General features: G+C 42.8%; 1 protein-coding gene across 1 annotated transcript; it reads right to left on the bottom strand.

The window, feature by feature from the left end:
• Nucleotides 1–9,079: 9,079 nt before the first annotated feature.
• LOC130256698 (uncharacterized) lies at nt 9,080–17,736 on the bottom strand. Its single transcript, XM_056498562.1, has 2 exons — nt 17,475–17,736; nt 9,080–12,095 (listed from the first exon to the last, which is right to left on the bottom strand). The coding sequence occupies exon 2, from the start codon at nt 11,982–11,984 to the stop codon at nt 9,546–9,548; it is 2,439 nt and encodes an 812-aa protein (XP_056354537.1). The 5' UTR covers nt 11,985–12,095; nt 17,475–17,736; the 3' UTR covers nt 9,080–9,545.
• Nucleotides 17,737–17,997: the final 261 nt, after the last annotated feature.

Raw genomic sequence — 17,997 nt, forward strand, 5'->3', positions numbered from 1 at the left:
TAAACCCTGGCTACTCGTTTTGAGCAGCTGTGAGGTTTGCCCGTGGGTCGGTGGTGCGTGGATGGGCCGTGGATGCTGCAGGAGCAGGGGATGGGGCAGCTTGTCCCCTGGCTTTGGGTATTCTTCTCCTAAAGGCTCCCTAATGACTGCTGGCAACTTCGCCAGCCCTTTCACTTTACCTAAAAGTCTAAAAGTTAAGTTGTCCATTTTCCTGTGTGCTGAATAATGTACTCAGGCATTGGCTGATCAAAGCGTCTGCCCCGTGAAACGCAGCTGAAATAAGTTTTCCACACTTTATTTCTCACATGTTAGATACATTGATAGGGGCAAGAAATGTCGTGTGGACAAGCAGGAACAAGGGAGGGGGTTTGTGGGGGTCTCTATCCTGCTGCTGTCCCTGCCAGGGCACATTCTATTGAGTCATAGAATCATTTAGGTTGGGAAAAGACCTCTAAAATCATCGAGTCCAACCATTCCTGATGCTCCTGGGAAGAATTGCAGCACTCCCAGAATATATTAAACTCTTGGTTATAAACTCAAACCATTTTTTTTCAAAGAGCTTCTGCCATGAGGTTTTGGGGTAAGCTATCAAGAAAGGAACACAAATATTATAAATAGTAGAAAAATTATTTGTATTCCTGGACAATACTTTCAAACATGGTTAGTATTTAAAAAATGCAGAAATCCCCTGAAAGCTCAGATCACATATGAATCATGTAGCTCACGAGGCACATGTTTACTTGTGTGGTTGCTGGGGTACATATTTTCACAGGCGTGTAAGAGCCACTCCTGGGCACAAGCCCAGGCAACGTGCCCAGCCCAGAGCTGGGGTGTCCAGGGCTCAATCCCATCCCACTGCCAGAGCCTTGCACACCTCCAGACCTGGCCTGGCACTGCTGAGCGAGGCTGGGGCAGTGTCCTCCCCAGGGCACACTGAGGACCCTCAGCAGAGGAGCTTTGGCTCTTTGGGGTTCCATCACTTGGGGGAGATGCTTTGCTCCCAGGGGTTTCTCTTGGGAGAAGGAGGAAGAGGATGAGGAGGAGGGACAGTGAGGCTGAGAAAGGGATTTTAGTGCTTTGCCCCAAATCCTCAAAGACACTGAGCTCCCAGTGAGGAGCCTCTGCAGCACCAGCTCTCTCCCAGGTACTGTCAAGTTCGAGCCTTACAAGAGAAATAAAAAAAACCCCCTAACAATAAACAAAAAAGTAAAGTTAAAAAACAACAAAGCAATTATCCACCAGTACAGCCCTGTGTGTTTTTTTCTCTTTGGCAGCCCCTTGCAGAGACGCTCTGGCTCCAGCCATTCAAGCAGTTTCCTATCACTCAACTTCAAAACCAAGCACCACCACCAATGACCAGCACTGCCATCACTGACCTGCACTGACCCTGGGGCAGGGCACACACCCTGCCCAGGACAGGGGGGTGAACCCTCTCACCTTTCAGCCAGGGGGATTTGAAGCCACCTCCTCATTTTTCACAGCCACTGTGAGTGCCTCTGTCCCTTAGTTGAGCACTTTCTCCAAATTACATTAATATATATCCAATTAATTGCAATACTTATATACAAGCACCTATTATTATAGGAAATATATGAGTATTGTAAGTACATAAAATCAGGAAGGAGAGATAAGCAGCAAAATTAAATCCAGGATATTTCCAGCCCTGCCTTAGGGAGAGTCAGCCTAATTCAGCAGAGGCTTCATTCAAGTTACCCTGTTGTAGGAATACCACTAATTAAGTCTACATTTAAATATCAGAAAAATGGTAAGAAAAAAAAATCTTGCCTTATACTTAATAAACACTTAATATTTAGTACTTTATAAAAAGATGTATGTCAGTATACTCAACTGAGGGAGATCAGATAATTGGTTCAATTACAGATGCTATGAAATATAATAGAAGGTGCTTTAGTGGGGAAGTGAAGAAAATCCTCCAAGTGAAATACATAATGGATCTATTCTTCTAAAAAAATTTGGGGTTGCTGCTGGGCAATAGCAGCCACCGTGTGGTGGTACCACGGGAAAAGCAGAGCCAAGCAGCCAGTGCTCAAGTTAAATTTTCACAAAGTTTTCTCAATCCCTTCATTTGATCATCCTAAAACGTTTTCAGAAGCTGAAATTTTTCCTGCTGATACATGTTGTACCCAGTAAATGTTGTTTATATTGACTGCAAACAAATCTTAACTGAATCTCTATGACTGGTGTCTAAGTTCAGGGAACAAAAATAATCATTCCAAAGAGTGTTTAAGGTGAAATCAAGCTAGGGCTGCAAAAGGCTGGTGGAAAACATATTGGATGGCATGGGCTGACAGTCAGGCTGCTAAAGACACCTTCTGGACCAGTTTTAGGAATTGCTTATTAACCATTTCAATAATAAACACAGAGAGTAAGGGCATGCATAAAAGAAAATCCAGTGGATATTTCACTCAATATCCTCAAGCATGACACATTTATTTCATTCAAAAATTCTTTGCTGTTGACTCTGTAATGTGATTCAATGTTTACTTCAGCTAATGATTTTTAGGGATCTTTCATTGGCCTTTTGGGGCTATAAATGCAGAGAAGATCTGTGAGACATGTAAGGGTTTTGAAATGTAAACCATATCAAAGGAAGTTAAATTACTATTTAATCTTCACCAACAAGTTTCTGGAAGACCCTACACCCTGAAAGCATCATACAGTGACACAGTGATGAAACATAGCAATGAGCTTGATGCTGCAAGGCAAAAGAAGGGTTTGATTCCCATATCTGTCTTCATTTGTGTGCTTTGGGGTCAGCAGGAATGGCCCCAGAGGTGGGTACTGCTTGTGGAAGATGCTGAGCAATGAATTATTTCAGGGGTCTTCTGTAGTAGGCACTGACTTCTAAGTGGTTTCTAGTTCATCTCCTAATGTCTGGGTTTAGAAGTAAATATGCCTGTTTCCAGTTTATTTCTGTGGGAAATATTGTATTGCATTTAAGGTTCAATTTGACTGCATTTCTGAAAGTCACATTACACTGAGGATGGGCTGCTGGGGAAAGACAGACTGAGAAGTTGGTCCTTAAAGAGGTTCTCATTTCTGCTCTGAGCTAAAATTCATTTCTCACGGCAGTTTGAAGCGGGTGAATAAAATGCAAGCTGAGTTAGTTCTGTCATCCTTAGGAAAATAAGTTAGAGTGGGTCCTTGCAGTTTGCTGATCCAGGATTGTTTTAAGATACAATTGTTAGGCATGTTTTAAAAAGAAAAAAAAGATCTTTCAAGAGCTCATTTCCCAGAACATTACCAGCCAACAGCCCTAATGGGCTCACGCCACACAACAATTGTTGACTAATACTGTGTGCTTTGCAAAGAAAAAAAAAAAAAAAAAAAAAAAAAAAAAGAAGAAACAAACTGTTATATCTTTTTTGTTGAGATATATTTAGAGAGCTTTCTTATTGTTAAGAGCTTTAGGAACAATAATCAGTGGTATGTCATTCTGGTATTGTTAGCAAAGTCCTTTCTATTGAATTTTCAAGATGTTGTAAAGTGAGATTATGTGAGTAGCACCTCTGGACACTTTTTCCCATCATTGTGTTGGTATCAATCGCTGACTTCCACTGTTTCTCCTGGTATTAAATGAAAATGTTGTTTCCCACTACGCTGATTGGAGGCTGTATAATGCATGACATAACTGATAACCCTACTGAGATTACACATTGTAAGATTCGAGCTGCACGAGAAATTTGGACAACAAAGTAGGTGGCCACTTGGACTGGGAGACAAAGTTTAAAAGAAAATGTACCAGGATCATTGTTTCAGCTGAAATGAAGAAACATTGCAAGTGGATAATTTACGAGGCTGGTTCCTCAGGTTTTGGGAAAATGCTTCTTTTTGATTTTTTTCCTTGTTGTTCTGTGAGGACAGTAGCTAGAATATATTTTCCAAGGGCAAAGTATTGCCCTAAGGCACCTCAGCCTCTCTCACCCCTGGCAGAGCTGTATTAGAGCAGAAACCCACACCCTGCTGAGACTCCTGACATTTTCCAAAAAGGAAATATTAAAAATTCAATGTCAGAGTGGAGGAGGAGTAAGTTATACTTTGGAATAATGGCTATCTGAAAAAGCCAGATTTTTCAACTCTATAATAAACCCCCCTGAAAATAATAAAAGGTTTTGGGCTAATTTCTGTGTTACAAGCCTCCAGTGTCTGGGCAGCATAAAGAGCAACACAAGGAGTTCCCTTATAGCAAGTTCTGGCTGGTGCCATTTCCCTGACACTATGTCAGGTTGTTTTGGACTTGCACTTGTGCTTCAGAAGGACTTTTTGGAGGGTGGTTCAAGATACTTTTTAGGGGTTTTTTTGGGTGGGATTTACCCCAGTCCCTGCTTTACTTTGTTCTTCCCACAGTGGCAGTTTGTCCTGCTTTGCTGTTTCCTGAGCTAGCAGAGGGTGGCATGTTCAGAGCTTGGCTTAAGGCCAGAACTAGAGGAAGGAGAGGTCACTGGCATCCCACTCCCTGTCCATCCTTACAGGCAGCAAAGAAAAGCTCAGCTACAAGCCATGCTCCTGCCCTTCAGCACCTCTCAGCCTGGTCTCTGTGCTCAGCCAGGGCAGGGACAAACCCAGACCTGACTCTGGCACTCCTCAGCTGATGGGGTGTTAGGTCCAAAAAGTAGTTCTTGATCTCTCATTCAGAGTTTTTATGGACAAGTGTAAAGCTGGAGTGAGTTGCTTCGTGCAGTGGTTAAGGTTTTAATAGCTCTTAAGTAATAAAAACATCAGAGCTGCTTCCAGGGAGTACCAGGAATCAAGTCTAAATGCAATAAAGGTCTCTCCTTCATTACAGTGGATTGAAAAGTGTTTTGTGGCTTGTGGTTGCACAGAGCAGAGGGGCTGTGGGTCCCTCTGAACCAAACTTTTATTACACCAGTGTGATGCAGCTGACTGGACTTCACACCTCTGGGAGAGCCTCCTGAGGAAGGGTAGATGTGTCAACCTACTAGGACCTCTCAGTCTGAGAATGACAAAAATTTTCCTCCCTTAAGACCTAACCCCAGTGCTCGGTGCTAGAAAATATTCCTGGCCATGCTCAGACTGAGGCTGAGGCCATTCAGAGATGAATTCAAGAGAAGATCCACCAGACTACTGCCCAACAGGCTCTGCAGCCACAGGGACAGGGGACAGACTCTAATGGGGCTTGTTCAATTGGACAGGGAGTGATGGTTTTAAACTAAAAGATGATAGATTCATACTAGACATAAAGAAGAATTTTTTTATAATTTTTTCTGGATGCCCAGAAAAGCTGGGGCTGCCCTGGCCCTGGAAGTGTCCAAGGCCAGGTTGTGGAAGGTGTCCCAGCCCATGGCAGAGGGGTTGGAGCTGGATGGGTTTTAAAGGTCCCCTCTAATCCAAACTATGACTCTATGAAAGATGGGTACAATAAAACACTTGGTTACTTAATTAGGAAAATTGAGATCCTTCAAATATTTGTAGGAATCAGTTTTGAATTAGACCATTAGATTTTGTCCTCCAATGCTTTACTTTCATTTGGATTATGGATAACCTGATACTAAATCTGATGGGATTTTCACATAAATCCCTCTGAAATTCAGGGGAGATTGGGTGTTTAAATTAATTCCAACATCTCAGCTCATGCCTAAATTTTAATTTTTTTTTTCCTAGTGTATACTTCAGATATCCAAAACAGTATTTTTATTTTAGGAGTGGAGAAAGACGTGGTTGAGATGAGAGAGGATGCTGATGTCAGGTTTGCATTCTGTGTGTGGACAGGGCAGCTCACCACCTTTCTCACTCTTTTGATGGAAACTTTCCTGCAGGAGACCCCACAGCGAGCACCCCCAGCTCTCTTATCTCGCTCCACTTGTGAACTTTTCCAGGAGATTTTCTAGCAGTTCCTCCACTGGCCACCCTGGGGAAGACAGAGGGGCTGGTGTGGCCTGGACAAAGGGGCTGCTTTGCTGCAGGGCCTCGTTACACCCTGCCCAGCTCACCCCAATTAGCACCAGCCCTGCTGGACCTTAATTGGGGCTGACACGCTCCCGTTGAAAGAGATTCCCCGGGAATTAAAGCTCTGCTCCTCGAGTTTGAGTTGGCTGGTGATGTGAAACATGACATGGTCTTGGAGGATTTTCTGTGCTCACCATGGAGCCTGCCACAGGTATCAGGCAGGCTTTGTGCTGGGGCTATAATCATATTACAAATTGAACGCTTCCACATGTGCGTGCTGGCACATCCACCCCCGGCTATCTCACATGTATCTGCCCCAAGGTACAGATGCTGAGGTCTTGACATAGCATTATATGGATCTAAATATATTTTCCAGATTGCCTTAGCACATGCTAATGAAAATGAAGAGTAAAAGGCCCGAAAGGAGCAGCTGTTTAAAATTTTCTTCAATCCCTGAAAATCAACTTCTTAATTACTGATAATTTAAGCATCAAAATCACCACTAACCCTCTTCTCCCACTAGACTCTACCAAGCTGGGAGGCCTGCTTGAAGACTCTGGGGCAAGACTTTTTCTTAGAAGTGTAGCATTTCATCAAATTTCTGTAGCTTTTCTGGAATTAATTAGTATTAAAATAAAGCAGGGAAAAGGCAAGTGCCTGCTGGAGGTGCCTTCTCTCAGACCCCCTGCTTAGACTGCTAAAATTCATTGTACCACAACACTTTCATATTTTCACAGCACCCCTCAGGATAAAAGGTTCCCCAAACTTCCCCAAATGGATTTACAGATGTAAATAGCTTCAATTGCCTTTCAAATGTGACCTTCTTGGATCAAAAAAAGCAGGCTTTGCTTCCACCATGTGAAGGATCTGTGCTCAGTCTGGTTTATGTTCATACCTAGGGGGGAAACCAGTCCCAAGCAAAGTTTAGGCAACAGTTTTGGGATAAAGGCTTGCAAGATGTTGCATTAGTTTGTGGATCACTGTGTGGCAGTGGGGCTCTTTCCAGGGATTATCTAAATCTTAGTCTTATTAAAAGCTAAATTCAGGGATAATTTTGCTGAAAATTTTTTACCTCTGGCAGCAAAAGAGTCTGAATCAGGGGCAAAAAATAATGGAAAAGAAGAGGGACACACTGCTTATTTTTTTACTTTATATTTGGTGTTCACCATCTCCCCAGACTTCCCTAAATGACTCTGAACTGGAGTTGAGCCTTTCCTAAAGCTGGCACCATTTTCTGTACAGAAACAGAAGCTGAGTTAATTTGGCTCTTGCCAGCCCCAGACTAGGTGTACTCCCAGCCCTACAGAGCCAGTCAATGGATGGGAGAAAGGCTGGATTTGGCCAGGCTGCACAAAACATTTTCCTGCTCACTGGAGTCCTGGCAAGGAACAGGGGCTTTGACATGGAAAAAGGAGGTTTCTGTTTGCTGCTGGATACCTTTGTTTTGTTTAAATTATTACTGGAAGCATCTTTAAAACTGACTTTTCCACACCACTCTACGAGTGAGCAGCAAAACCACAGCTGGGATTAAACATAGCTGGAAGGCAGAGAGAGCAGTGGAGCCATCCAGGAGCTCACAGTGAGCTCTACATGTGAGAGACCTGACAGAAAGTTTTAAAGCTCGAGACACGCATGGAGCAACGGGCCAAGCTGAATAGCTGAGCAAAAGCAGCCCTGCAAATGCTTTTATAATAACTTCCCCTCCCATTACTCCACAAATGTACCCACTGGAAACAGCAGCTGACACGGGAATGGTGACTGAGACCCACAGGGGTATTGAGGAGCTGGGCCAGGGTGAAATATTGATTAATCATCTTGTCATGCTGGGGCTTTGTTCAGTTCTGTAGATAGGAATTGAGAGGGTAATGTGCAGCTCCTCCATCTAGGAAGGCTGCTGGATCACATGGGAATGATTTGTTGACTTGCAGAAAAGTACTGCAGTGGGGTGAACAGTAGGATGATGCTGAAATAAGCTGAAGGGATTTTTTAAAAGTATTGACTTTTTTTTTTTCCTTAAAAAAAAATTAAATTGCTGTAGCAGAAAGCCAGAAATATCAATCCTCACTCAGCATCTGTTTGCATCTGGACAATTGCACCTGTGTGGTCCATTGGGGAGGATATGACACAAAGACAAAAATTATCCAGGTCTCTGTGCTTATTGAGGGATCAGATGAGTAATCAAATATGGGTTTGCTTTTCAGCTATTCCTCTGGGAGGACAACTATGGCAGTGAGACAAGGCAAGGAAAATCAAGGTCATGGTAAAGGATCTACATGGAGTTGAAGGACTCATTGTGATATTACAGAAATACACTTTGTCCCCTCAGCTCATCAAACCCCATGGGCAGAGCTGCTGGGTGGGATCTGTGACAAGAAAATACCAAATTCCAGACAACCAATGGGAAAATCAGCCCAGGATTGGCAGCAGTCACTCCCTAATGGTCACCAGACAGGTTGAGCTAGCCCTGAGCTCAGCTCAAGCAATACTTTTCCTGGCAGGTTTATGATCCCTGTGCTATGTAACACAGAGCATTAAACCCAGGGGACACATTAAACCCAGGGGACACTGTTCCATCCTTTCTCCACCTCCCAAATCCTCTTTCATCTAGGGCAGGTGAGGGCAGAGCTGATAACAGCTGTCTTTGCATCAAATTAAAGGGGAAAACGATCTGCAAAGTTGTTTGCAGATAAAATTTGACTTGATTAATCTAATTGCTCTCTGTATTTGGCAGAAACTAAAACCAAGTTTCACAGTGACTTTAACTGCACTACAAATAATTGCCTTTATGCAATTATCTGCATACCTGGCCATTGCTTCAGGCCAATACAGTACAATATGCACACTGGAGGTTTTGGGTTTTTTTTTTTTTCATCTATTTGCATTTTTTTCCAGGTGGAGTTTAGGCTTCCTGCACGAAAACCATTGGGATGTAGGTCTCAGCTTGCCACCAACTTGTGCAGAAGGAGTTGAAGGAGCAAACCAAACAAGGCCACAGCTGGGCTGAAGGCAAGAATGACACATGCAGGTTATTCTGAAATATAATTTAAATATCTTATGAGCCACAAGAGGTCTTTGTGCACTGACACAGACTGAGAGAGGGACATCTCAGCCTTTCCATCTCTGCTGATAATGTTGCCCGATCCGAAGAAAACACAAACAACCGAAGTCGTTTATGCGGTGCTTTATTGAGGGCCCGGGAGCCTGTGGACTAGCGTCCAAAGACAGAGCCCCATCTCACAGAAAATTTACAGGGTTTTTATATGTTTCTTACATGATTTCTTCATCGTAACAAATTCTTGCTTCATTCTCGATACCTGGTACCATAATCTTTTTGACATTTAAATTTCTGCCAAAAGGTACATTCTTTAGATAAATGAATACACTCCTTAAGATAAGTAATTATTTCTTAACTACACTGCTTACATTTCGAAATTGGCTATAAGAGTTCATCTTCAGGTTAAATGCGGCCTATCAAGCCTTAGCATAACTACTACTACTTATGTCAACTAATGTCAACTATTAAGGTTTACTACTATTTTAATACGGTTTATTTAATCAAATGGCAACATTTCCCCCCTTTTGAGCATTCTTCAGTCTTCTGCAAGGATGCTCAATTCTCAGTCATTATCGGGTCTCTCAAATGCAGGATTTTCTTGCCCGATAACAACTTCATACTTCGGAGGAGGCAGGTGCATCTCGTCAGTTCTTGTCAAGGCTTTTATCACTCTTCTGGTGCGTTTTGTTTCCTTTTCGATGACTCCTAAAACACACTTATACACTAGCCAAATAATTAATAATAGAACTGCAAACAACAGAATGTACTGTATTACAGACGAAACCCAACCAGAAACCTGAAGTCCTAAAGATTCAAAAATTTCTCCGATCCAATTATGTTGTGCTTCCTTTTCAATGTCTTTTGTTTTGGATTCAACTGTTTCTAATTGAGAAATATCTTTTTCTACTTCAATGGTCATGTTTGGAATATGGATGCAGCAATGGTCAATTTTTGTTTTTAGATACTGACACACACCATGCTCTTTTAACAGGAGCATATCCAATGCCATTCTATTCTGCAGAGTCATCCGGGATGTGGCTTGCAATTGCAAATTCATATCTTTGAATCCTTTTTTAGTGGCTGCTGCTAATCTTTCAGTCTGCCCTAGCAGTTTGTACAGCATTTCTCTGTTCCTATAGGTGGCTACAGGTGCAAATAGTGATTCTAAAGCCCATTCAAATTTAACTTCACCATCTGGTTCATGCCATTCATTTTCTAACTCAGTGAATGCATCTACTTTTCTTTTCTTCCGATTGGATTGTAATTTGGATTGCTTCCACAGAGGGCAAAGGGTGGGAACTCCTAAAGTGATTTGTGTCACAGGGCCATCTATAGGAATGTGTGTGGTCCACTGTCCATGTCCCATTACCCAAACTAAATTTCCTGGACTTCTAATTGTAGTATCCCTACAGCTTACAGCTCTTTTAATTCCGCTTCTGCTTAGTGCGGCTACTCTTTCTACAATGGTATGATTAATTTTTCTACATTTACATCCCCACTTGAGTAGTACTCTAAGAGGAGCTAGACTGATTTGACTTTCTGGGGTATCACATGTAATAACCTTAGTACAATTCCAATTTTCTTTAGTTTCTTTAATTTCTCTGGTAGAGGTTTCTGTCTTATAGACTTCCACCAGGGTTTGGTTTTTACTTCCTGTCCACTGTATACACCAGTTCACTGCTCCAATGTAACTGTAATGTTCCAATAAGCTCGGACCCCATACGGCTTTCCAGTCATCCCAAATTACATGTTGTTGGCTTATATTTTGACATGTAATTTCTTGGTAAGGTTGCTTTGTTTTATCTTTTACATTTCTAGCAGCATACAGTGCTGCATGCCATACATTTTTCTTTTTGACGGTAACTATTTCTCTTTCCTTCCTTTCAATGTGACATACGGTAGATGTGTTTTCTACCGTTTTAGGTAGTAATGGAATGGGAATTATTCCCCATGGAATTGGTTCTCCTGCCGCTTGTGGAAGTGGCAAGCATGCTGTAATTCGGGATACGTTTTGCACCATTCCAAAATCTCTAATTAACCCTACTACTAAATTTTCTTGTTCGCGACTTTGATGTACGGCTGCTTCTATATTTCTCAACTCTCTGCGCTTCTTTTCTACTGGGGATACCATGTGAGTGGGCCTGGTTCCTTGTCCAGCTTCTATTATTCTTATTCCATAATCAGCATCAAGTTCACATATCACTAAACACAAGTATTTTCCTTCGGTAAAGCCAATTTGTGGGTTACTAATATTTAACCATCCCATACCTTTTCCAGATTCTTCCCACCAGCTAGTTCCTTGGTCTATTCTGTCCCATGACTTCTGAGTGTTTTCTTTCCACCATTTGACTTGCAATGTCTGATTACATTTTTGTTTTAACACAAATGAACAATTCACCTTCAAAGGAAGTCCATCCCACATACCTTGTACAGTCCAGGAGGGTTTCACCTCTACGGATTCCTGGGATGGAATGTCCTTTCTCAATTTCCAGGATACTATTCTCAATTTAATTTGCTTATAATCAAAGCTTTTTCGGGATTTTACAATGCACATGTAATTTTCCATATCCTCTTGCCTGACTTGCTTCAGTAGTAATGTGGTATTTCCTTTCTGTGCATCCTTATCCCAAACCGTGACAATATTTGCTTCTGGATAATCAGCACCTTCCTTCCAGGTTGCCTGTATATTCCGGACTTCAGTTTTCTGGTCATTAGTTATAAAACAGGTCAGGTTCACATTCATTCCGTCCATAACACCAACCACTGGTTCAGTAACTGCAACTACAACAAAACCATTAACAAGAATTGGTTTCGTTATTACCAGCAACAATATAATCAAAAACGCTACTTTCCGCGAATAATCATCCGAGTTGGAGAGACTAACTGAGTCTCCCATTGTGCGGGGACTTTCTTGACCCGAGTGTAATGGATCCATGAGTCGATTCTTTCGACCTTTACCGCCGTGTAGGTTGTCAGGATCACCTGGCGTGGGCCGTCCCATGCTTCTTTCAAGGGGTGGGTGGACCAGTTTTTCACATACACTCGGTCTCCTGGTTGAATGTCATGCACTGGATTTTCCAGTGGCATAGGTCGGTTCCACTGCAGAGCTCCCCTTAAGGCATTAAGAGTTTTGTTTAATGACATGACATAACTAAATATTGTCTGATCACTCTGCACATGCAAATCCCCTTTCAACACATTAGCATGGTATGGTTTTCCATATAGGATTTCATATGGGCTAACTCCCAATTGCTCCCTGGGTTTGATTCTGATTCTGAGCAATGCTAATGGCAAAGCCTGTGGCCACTGTATTTTTGCCTCTTGGCAAATTTTCTTGACTTGTCCCTTAATTGTTTGATTCATCCGCTTTACCTGGCCACTTGATTGAGGTCGCCACGGGGTGTGTAAGTCCCAAGATATATCTAGCATCCTAGCCACCTCTTGTACTATTCCTGCTATAAAGTGTGGGCCTCTATTTGATGACAATCCCAACGGCACCCCAAATTTCGGAATGATTTCCTTCAACAGTGTTTTGACTACTTCCTTTGCTTGATTTGTTCGACAAGGAAAGGCTTCAGGCCAGCCTGAAAAAGTGCATACATACACCAAAAGATACTTAAAGTTCTGTGCTTTCGGTAATTCTGAAAAATCTACTTGCCAATAATCTCCTGGCTCTGGTCCCACTTGTATTTTCCCTAGCTGAATTTGTTTCCTAACTATTGGATTATTCTTCAAACAAGTTGGACACATGGCATTCACCCGTTTGGCCAATGTTAACATCTGGTTAGAAATTACTTTTCTTTTTAGAAATTTTACCAATGCCTCTGCTCCCCAATGACATTTGTTATGTTCCATTTCCAGAATCGTTTTCATAATTCTGGCAGGCACCACCACCTGTTCTGTCCCTGTCACATACCATCCAGTCATATTCTTTTGAGCAAGTAACAACGATGCTAATTTCTCATTCTCTAGGGAATACTTTGGTTCTTGGGTTAAAAACGGAGTTGCTGGACTTACCTTGGTAGGTATCAGAGCCATCTGAGTCCATACCTTTCTTGCCACCTCACGAGCTGTGTAGTCTGCAAATCGGTTTCCTTCAAATATCTTCCCATTTTCCTTCTGGTGTCCTTTTACATGCATTACAGCAACCTTTTCGGGTCGATGTACTGCATCTAGCAAGGCTAGGATTTCATTCTTGTATTTGATAGTGACCCCTTGAGAGTTTAACAGTCCTCGTTCTTTCCATAAAGCACCGTGAATATGCACAACTCCAAAGGCATATTTAGAATCAGTCCAAATATTTACCTTCTTTCCCCAGCTCAGGATTAGAGCTCTAGTAAGTCCAATAATTTCAGCTCGCTGGGCAGAGGTTCCAGGAGTTAGGGCTTTTGCTTCTACCACCGTCTTAACAGTCACCACAGCATACCCTGCATACCTGGTTCCGTTTTCCACGAAGCTGGATCCATCAGTAAACAGCTCCCAGTCTGGGTTCTCCATCGGGGTATCTCGCAAGTCAATCCGACTGGCATGCACCTGTTCGATAACTTCCATGCAATCATGTGCTAATTTCCCTTCTTCCTGCTGACTGCGGAGAAACTCTGCTGGATTGATATGATTAGTTGTTTTCAATTCTACATTATCCTGTTCTCTCAGGATTGCTTGGTATTGCAACATTCTACTAGATGACAACCAGTGACCCCCCTTTTGTTCCAGGACTGCCAGTACCATGTGAGGTACAAACACCTCTATCTTCCTTCCCAGAGTCAATTTTCTGGCCTCCTGAATGAGGATCACTGTGGCCGTAACTGCCCGCAAGCATGACGGCCAACCAGCACTAACAGTGTCCAATTGTTTTGAAAAGTAGCCTACTGGACGTTTCCAGGATCCAAGCCTTTGGGTCAGCACCCCCAATGCCAGTTTTTGTCTCTTATTTACATATAATTGGAAGTCTTTATTTAAATCTGGGAGGCCCAGTGCTGGAGCCTCCCTAAGGGCTTGTTTTAAATCTTCAAATGCTTTTTTCCTCTGTCGGTTCCAGTTTAATTGTGATTCTTTCAGGGCCTCGTATAATGGTTTGGCTAGGAGTCCAAAATTTAAAATCCACAGTCTGCACCACCCCACCATTCCCAAAAAGGATCTCAATTCCTGATGATTTCTTGGGAGGGGTATGGCACAAATAGCTTCTATTCGATTGACTCCCAGTCTTCTTTGGCCTTGAACAATTTCACATCCCAGGTAAATTACACTTTCCTTTACCAGTTGTGCTTTTTCCCTTGACACTCGGTACCCAGCCTGACCCAGCATGTTTAGCAAGGCAATGGTTAGCTTAAGACATACCTCCTTTTCTTCTGTTGCCAGAAATATATCGTCCACATATTGGAGAATGACGTAAGAGAAAGGTGACTCTCTTACCTCAGCAATCTTCCATTCCTCTAATTCCTTTGCCAGCTGGTTTCCAAATATTGTTGGGCTGTTTTTAAATCCTTGTGGCAAGCGGGACCATGTAAGTTGTCTTTTCCTTCCAGTGTCAGGGCTTTCCCATTCAAAGGCAAAATATTTTCTACTCTCCAATGCCAAAGGGATGCAGAAGAAAGCATCTTTTAAATCAATAACAGAAAACCATTTAAACTTTTCTGACACAGATGTTAACAAAGTATAAGGGTTGGCAACCACCGGGTGAATGTCTTTTACTATGTTATTAATTGCCCTTAGATCCTGCACTAACCGGTACTTACCATTTGGTTTCTTAACTGGAAAAATAGGAGTATTAAACTCTGACTCACATTCCTGCAAAATTCCTTGTGCCAAAAACTGGGTTATCAAAGGAGCAACACCTTTCTTAGCTTCTAACTTAATTGGGTATTGTTTTATTCTGACTGGCTGAGATCCTTCTTTTAATTTTACTACCACTGGCTGGGCAGCCTTTGATTTTCCAGGGTTCCCCGTCTCCCATACCCAAGGTACTACAGCTTGATCTACTTCGATGGGGATAGGAGAGGGATCAATTTCCTTTATTACAAATAATTTAGCAATTTCTTCTCCCGGAACTTCCAATTTTACCCTTCCGTTCTCAAATATAATTCTAACGTTTAGTAACGATAATAGATCCCTGCCCAGTAATGGCTTGGGGCAATTAGGCATATACAAAAACTGATGGTCTAATTCTTTCCCTCCAAATTTCAAATTTAGTGGTTGTAAGAAGGGTTTTTCTTCCAAATGTCCTGTGGCCCCTACTACCTGTATGGTAGTATTGCTAATAGGTCCCAATCTTTTATTTAAAACTGAATGCATTGCCCCTGTATCTACTACAAATTCTTGCTCTTCCCCATCTATGTCTATTCTAACCTTCAAATCCTGCTCTAGTCAGCTCTGATTTTGATAATTTCCCAAAACAAAAGCCTGAGCGACCCCTTCTGGATTCGCGGGGTATCCAGCAGAATTGCCTGTTTGTTCTCTTTCCGACATTCCTCCCAGTCCAGCTTTTACTGGACATTCATTCTTCCAGTGCCCAATTTGGCGACAGAACGCACACTGATTGGGAGCAATCCCTCCTTGCTGGGGACCGGTAAAGGCCATTCCCCTTCCTCCAAATCCAGCATTTTGGAATCCTGCCCTTCCACGTCCAAAGCCACGACCGCGCCCAAAACCACCTCTGCCTCTTCCCCTACCACCGGCTTGCTGCATTATAGCTAACATATTTGCCTGCTGTTTCTTGGCAGTTTCTTTTTCTCTATTATTATAAACTTTCCAAGCCACTTCCAACATTTTATCCAAATCTCGAGTATCATGTCCCTCTAATTTCTGCAGTTTCTTACGTATATCTTCCTGTGTCTGACCTAAAAAGATTAAAGCAAGCTGCAGTTTTCCTGCTTCACTGTCAATCTCCAAGTCAGTGAAGCGTCTAGCAGTTTCTTTAAGTCGCTCTAAAAATGCCGAAGGCGATTCATTCTTATCTTGTCTAACTGAATACAATTTTGACCAATTTAATGTTTTAGGCATTCCAGTTCTGATTCCCTCTACTAACAACTCCTGATACTCCCTAATAGATTATTTTCCTTCACTCCGGTTTGGATTCCATCCCGGATCATCACTCGGTACCAAGTCATTCACAGTTCCTCCAGCTAAATGCAGTCTAATCATTTCTCGAGCACGCTCTCTCATTGCCCGCAACACCATCTCCTTTTCAGTGGAATCCATTAAAGTATTTAACAAAACCTGCATGTCATTCCAATCTGGATTCTGGGTTTTAATAATCATTTTAACCACCCGTGCCACTCTTTCAGGATTTTCACGGTAACTGCCTGCTGACTGCTTCCAAATCACCAAATCTCCTGGGGAGAAAGGCACTTTCACAAGCACTCTCTCTCCTCGGGGTCCCATAGCTTCCCTTAAGGGGGCAACAAGCTGGGGTTCCCCATAATTCTTACGTCCCTGCCTGGTTCGTGCCGCGAGTGGAGTATTTCGCTGATTTTGGGAAGAAACAGGGGAAGGGGTTGAAGGACACATAACAACCTTTTTAGCATTCCCTGGTACTACTGTTATGTTTGCCACCTCGTCCTCCTCCTCCTCCTCCTCTGCACTGCTTTTCGGTGGATACAAAGAGGAATGGGGTGAGACACAGGGGAGGGGTGAGACAGCAGGAGGGGGTGAGACAGCAGAAGGGGGTGAGGCGGAAGGCGCACCGGGTGACACCATTAAAGACAAATCCTCTTCTGGTCGAGAGGTTAAAGCCAAGCACTTAACACATTTAGATTTCTCTTTACAACCCTCGCACTTAAATTCTTTCATCTCCAATACCATTATTCCACATTCAGCCTGCCACTCCTTTTTACGGCGCAATAAATAAAACAAGTCTAAATACTGTACTTCATCCCATTTTTCATTTTCCTTCAAATACTGCATTAATGAATTCAGGGTATTATAATCCAGAGTACCATTTCTCGGCCATGATGGCCCCTCCCGCTCATATTCTGGCCACCAATGATTACAATAATCAATCATCTTATCCTTACTCATCTCCTGGAAAAACCCTTCACTTTTCCACCTTTTCAATAAACATCCTAACGGAGTATTTTCAGGTACACCCTTAGTGAACCGAACTACAGACTTAAATACCTTGAGTGGCATTTTGAACCGGTTTTACTTGCAACTGTACAACAACTCGACAACCGATCGCAACAACCAATATGCAGCAACGTACAAAACAATAATAACCACAATCAATATTGACAATTTAACAGAATTAATCATACCACATACTCACACAACAGAAATAAACACCAGACCAATACCAGACCAATCCAACTTGCCACTTCTCGACGCCGCGAGGGGCAAGTGCCGGACCTGCGCAGCTTTCGCCGCGTCTGACAGCCGGCGCCTAGGCTTACCAGACCAACCAGACGTCTTTAGCCCAACCCGGCGAGGATCGCCGCCTCGTCTTATGGGCAGGCACCCAAACCAGAACCAGAAAATAAAGCACCTTCGGGCTTACCTTTCGCAGTCGTCCGCCAGGCGCAGGGGTCGGGCACGAACCGATGACTCCCCGAGAATCACTCGGTGCCGGCGTGGAGTGGATCAGAACGCGAACCGCCCCAGCCACCTCCGGAGTCCTGCCGCGGTCGCCAGAAAACTGTTGCCCGATCCGAAGAAAACACAAACAACCGAAGTCGTTTATGCGGTGCTTTATTGAGGGCCCGGGAGCCTGTGGACTAGCGTCCAAAGACAGAGCCCCATCTCACAGAAAATTTACAGGGTTTTTATATGTTTCTTACATGATTTCTTCATCGTAACAAATTCTTGCTTCATTCTCGATACCTGGTACCATAATCTTTTTGACATTTAAATTTCTGCCAAAAGGTACATTCTTTAGATAAATGAATACACTCCTTAAGATAAGTAATTATTTCTTAACTACACTGCTTACATTTCGAAATTGGCTATAAGAGTTCATCTTCAGGTTAAATGCGGCCTATCAAGCCTTAGCATAACTACTACTACTTATGTCAACTAATGTC

Source organism: Oenanthe melanoleuca, chromosome 9 (assembly GCF_029582105.1).
Source record: "Oenanthe melanoleuca isolate GR-GAL-2019-014 chromosome 9, OMel1.0, whole genome shotgun sequence".
Lineage (NCBI taxonomy): Eukaryota > Metazoa > Chordata > Aves > Passeriformes > Muscicapidae > Oenanthe > Oenanthe melanoleuca.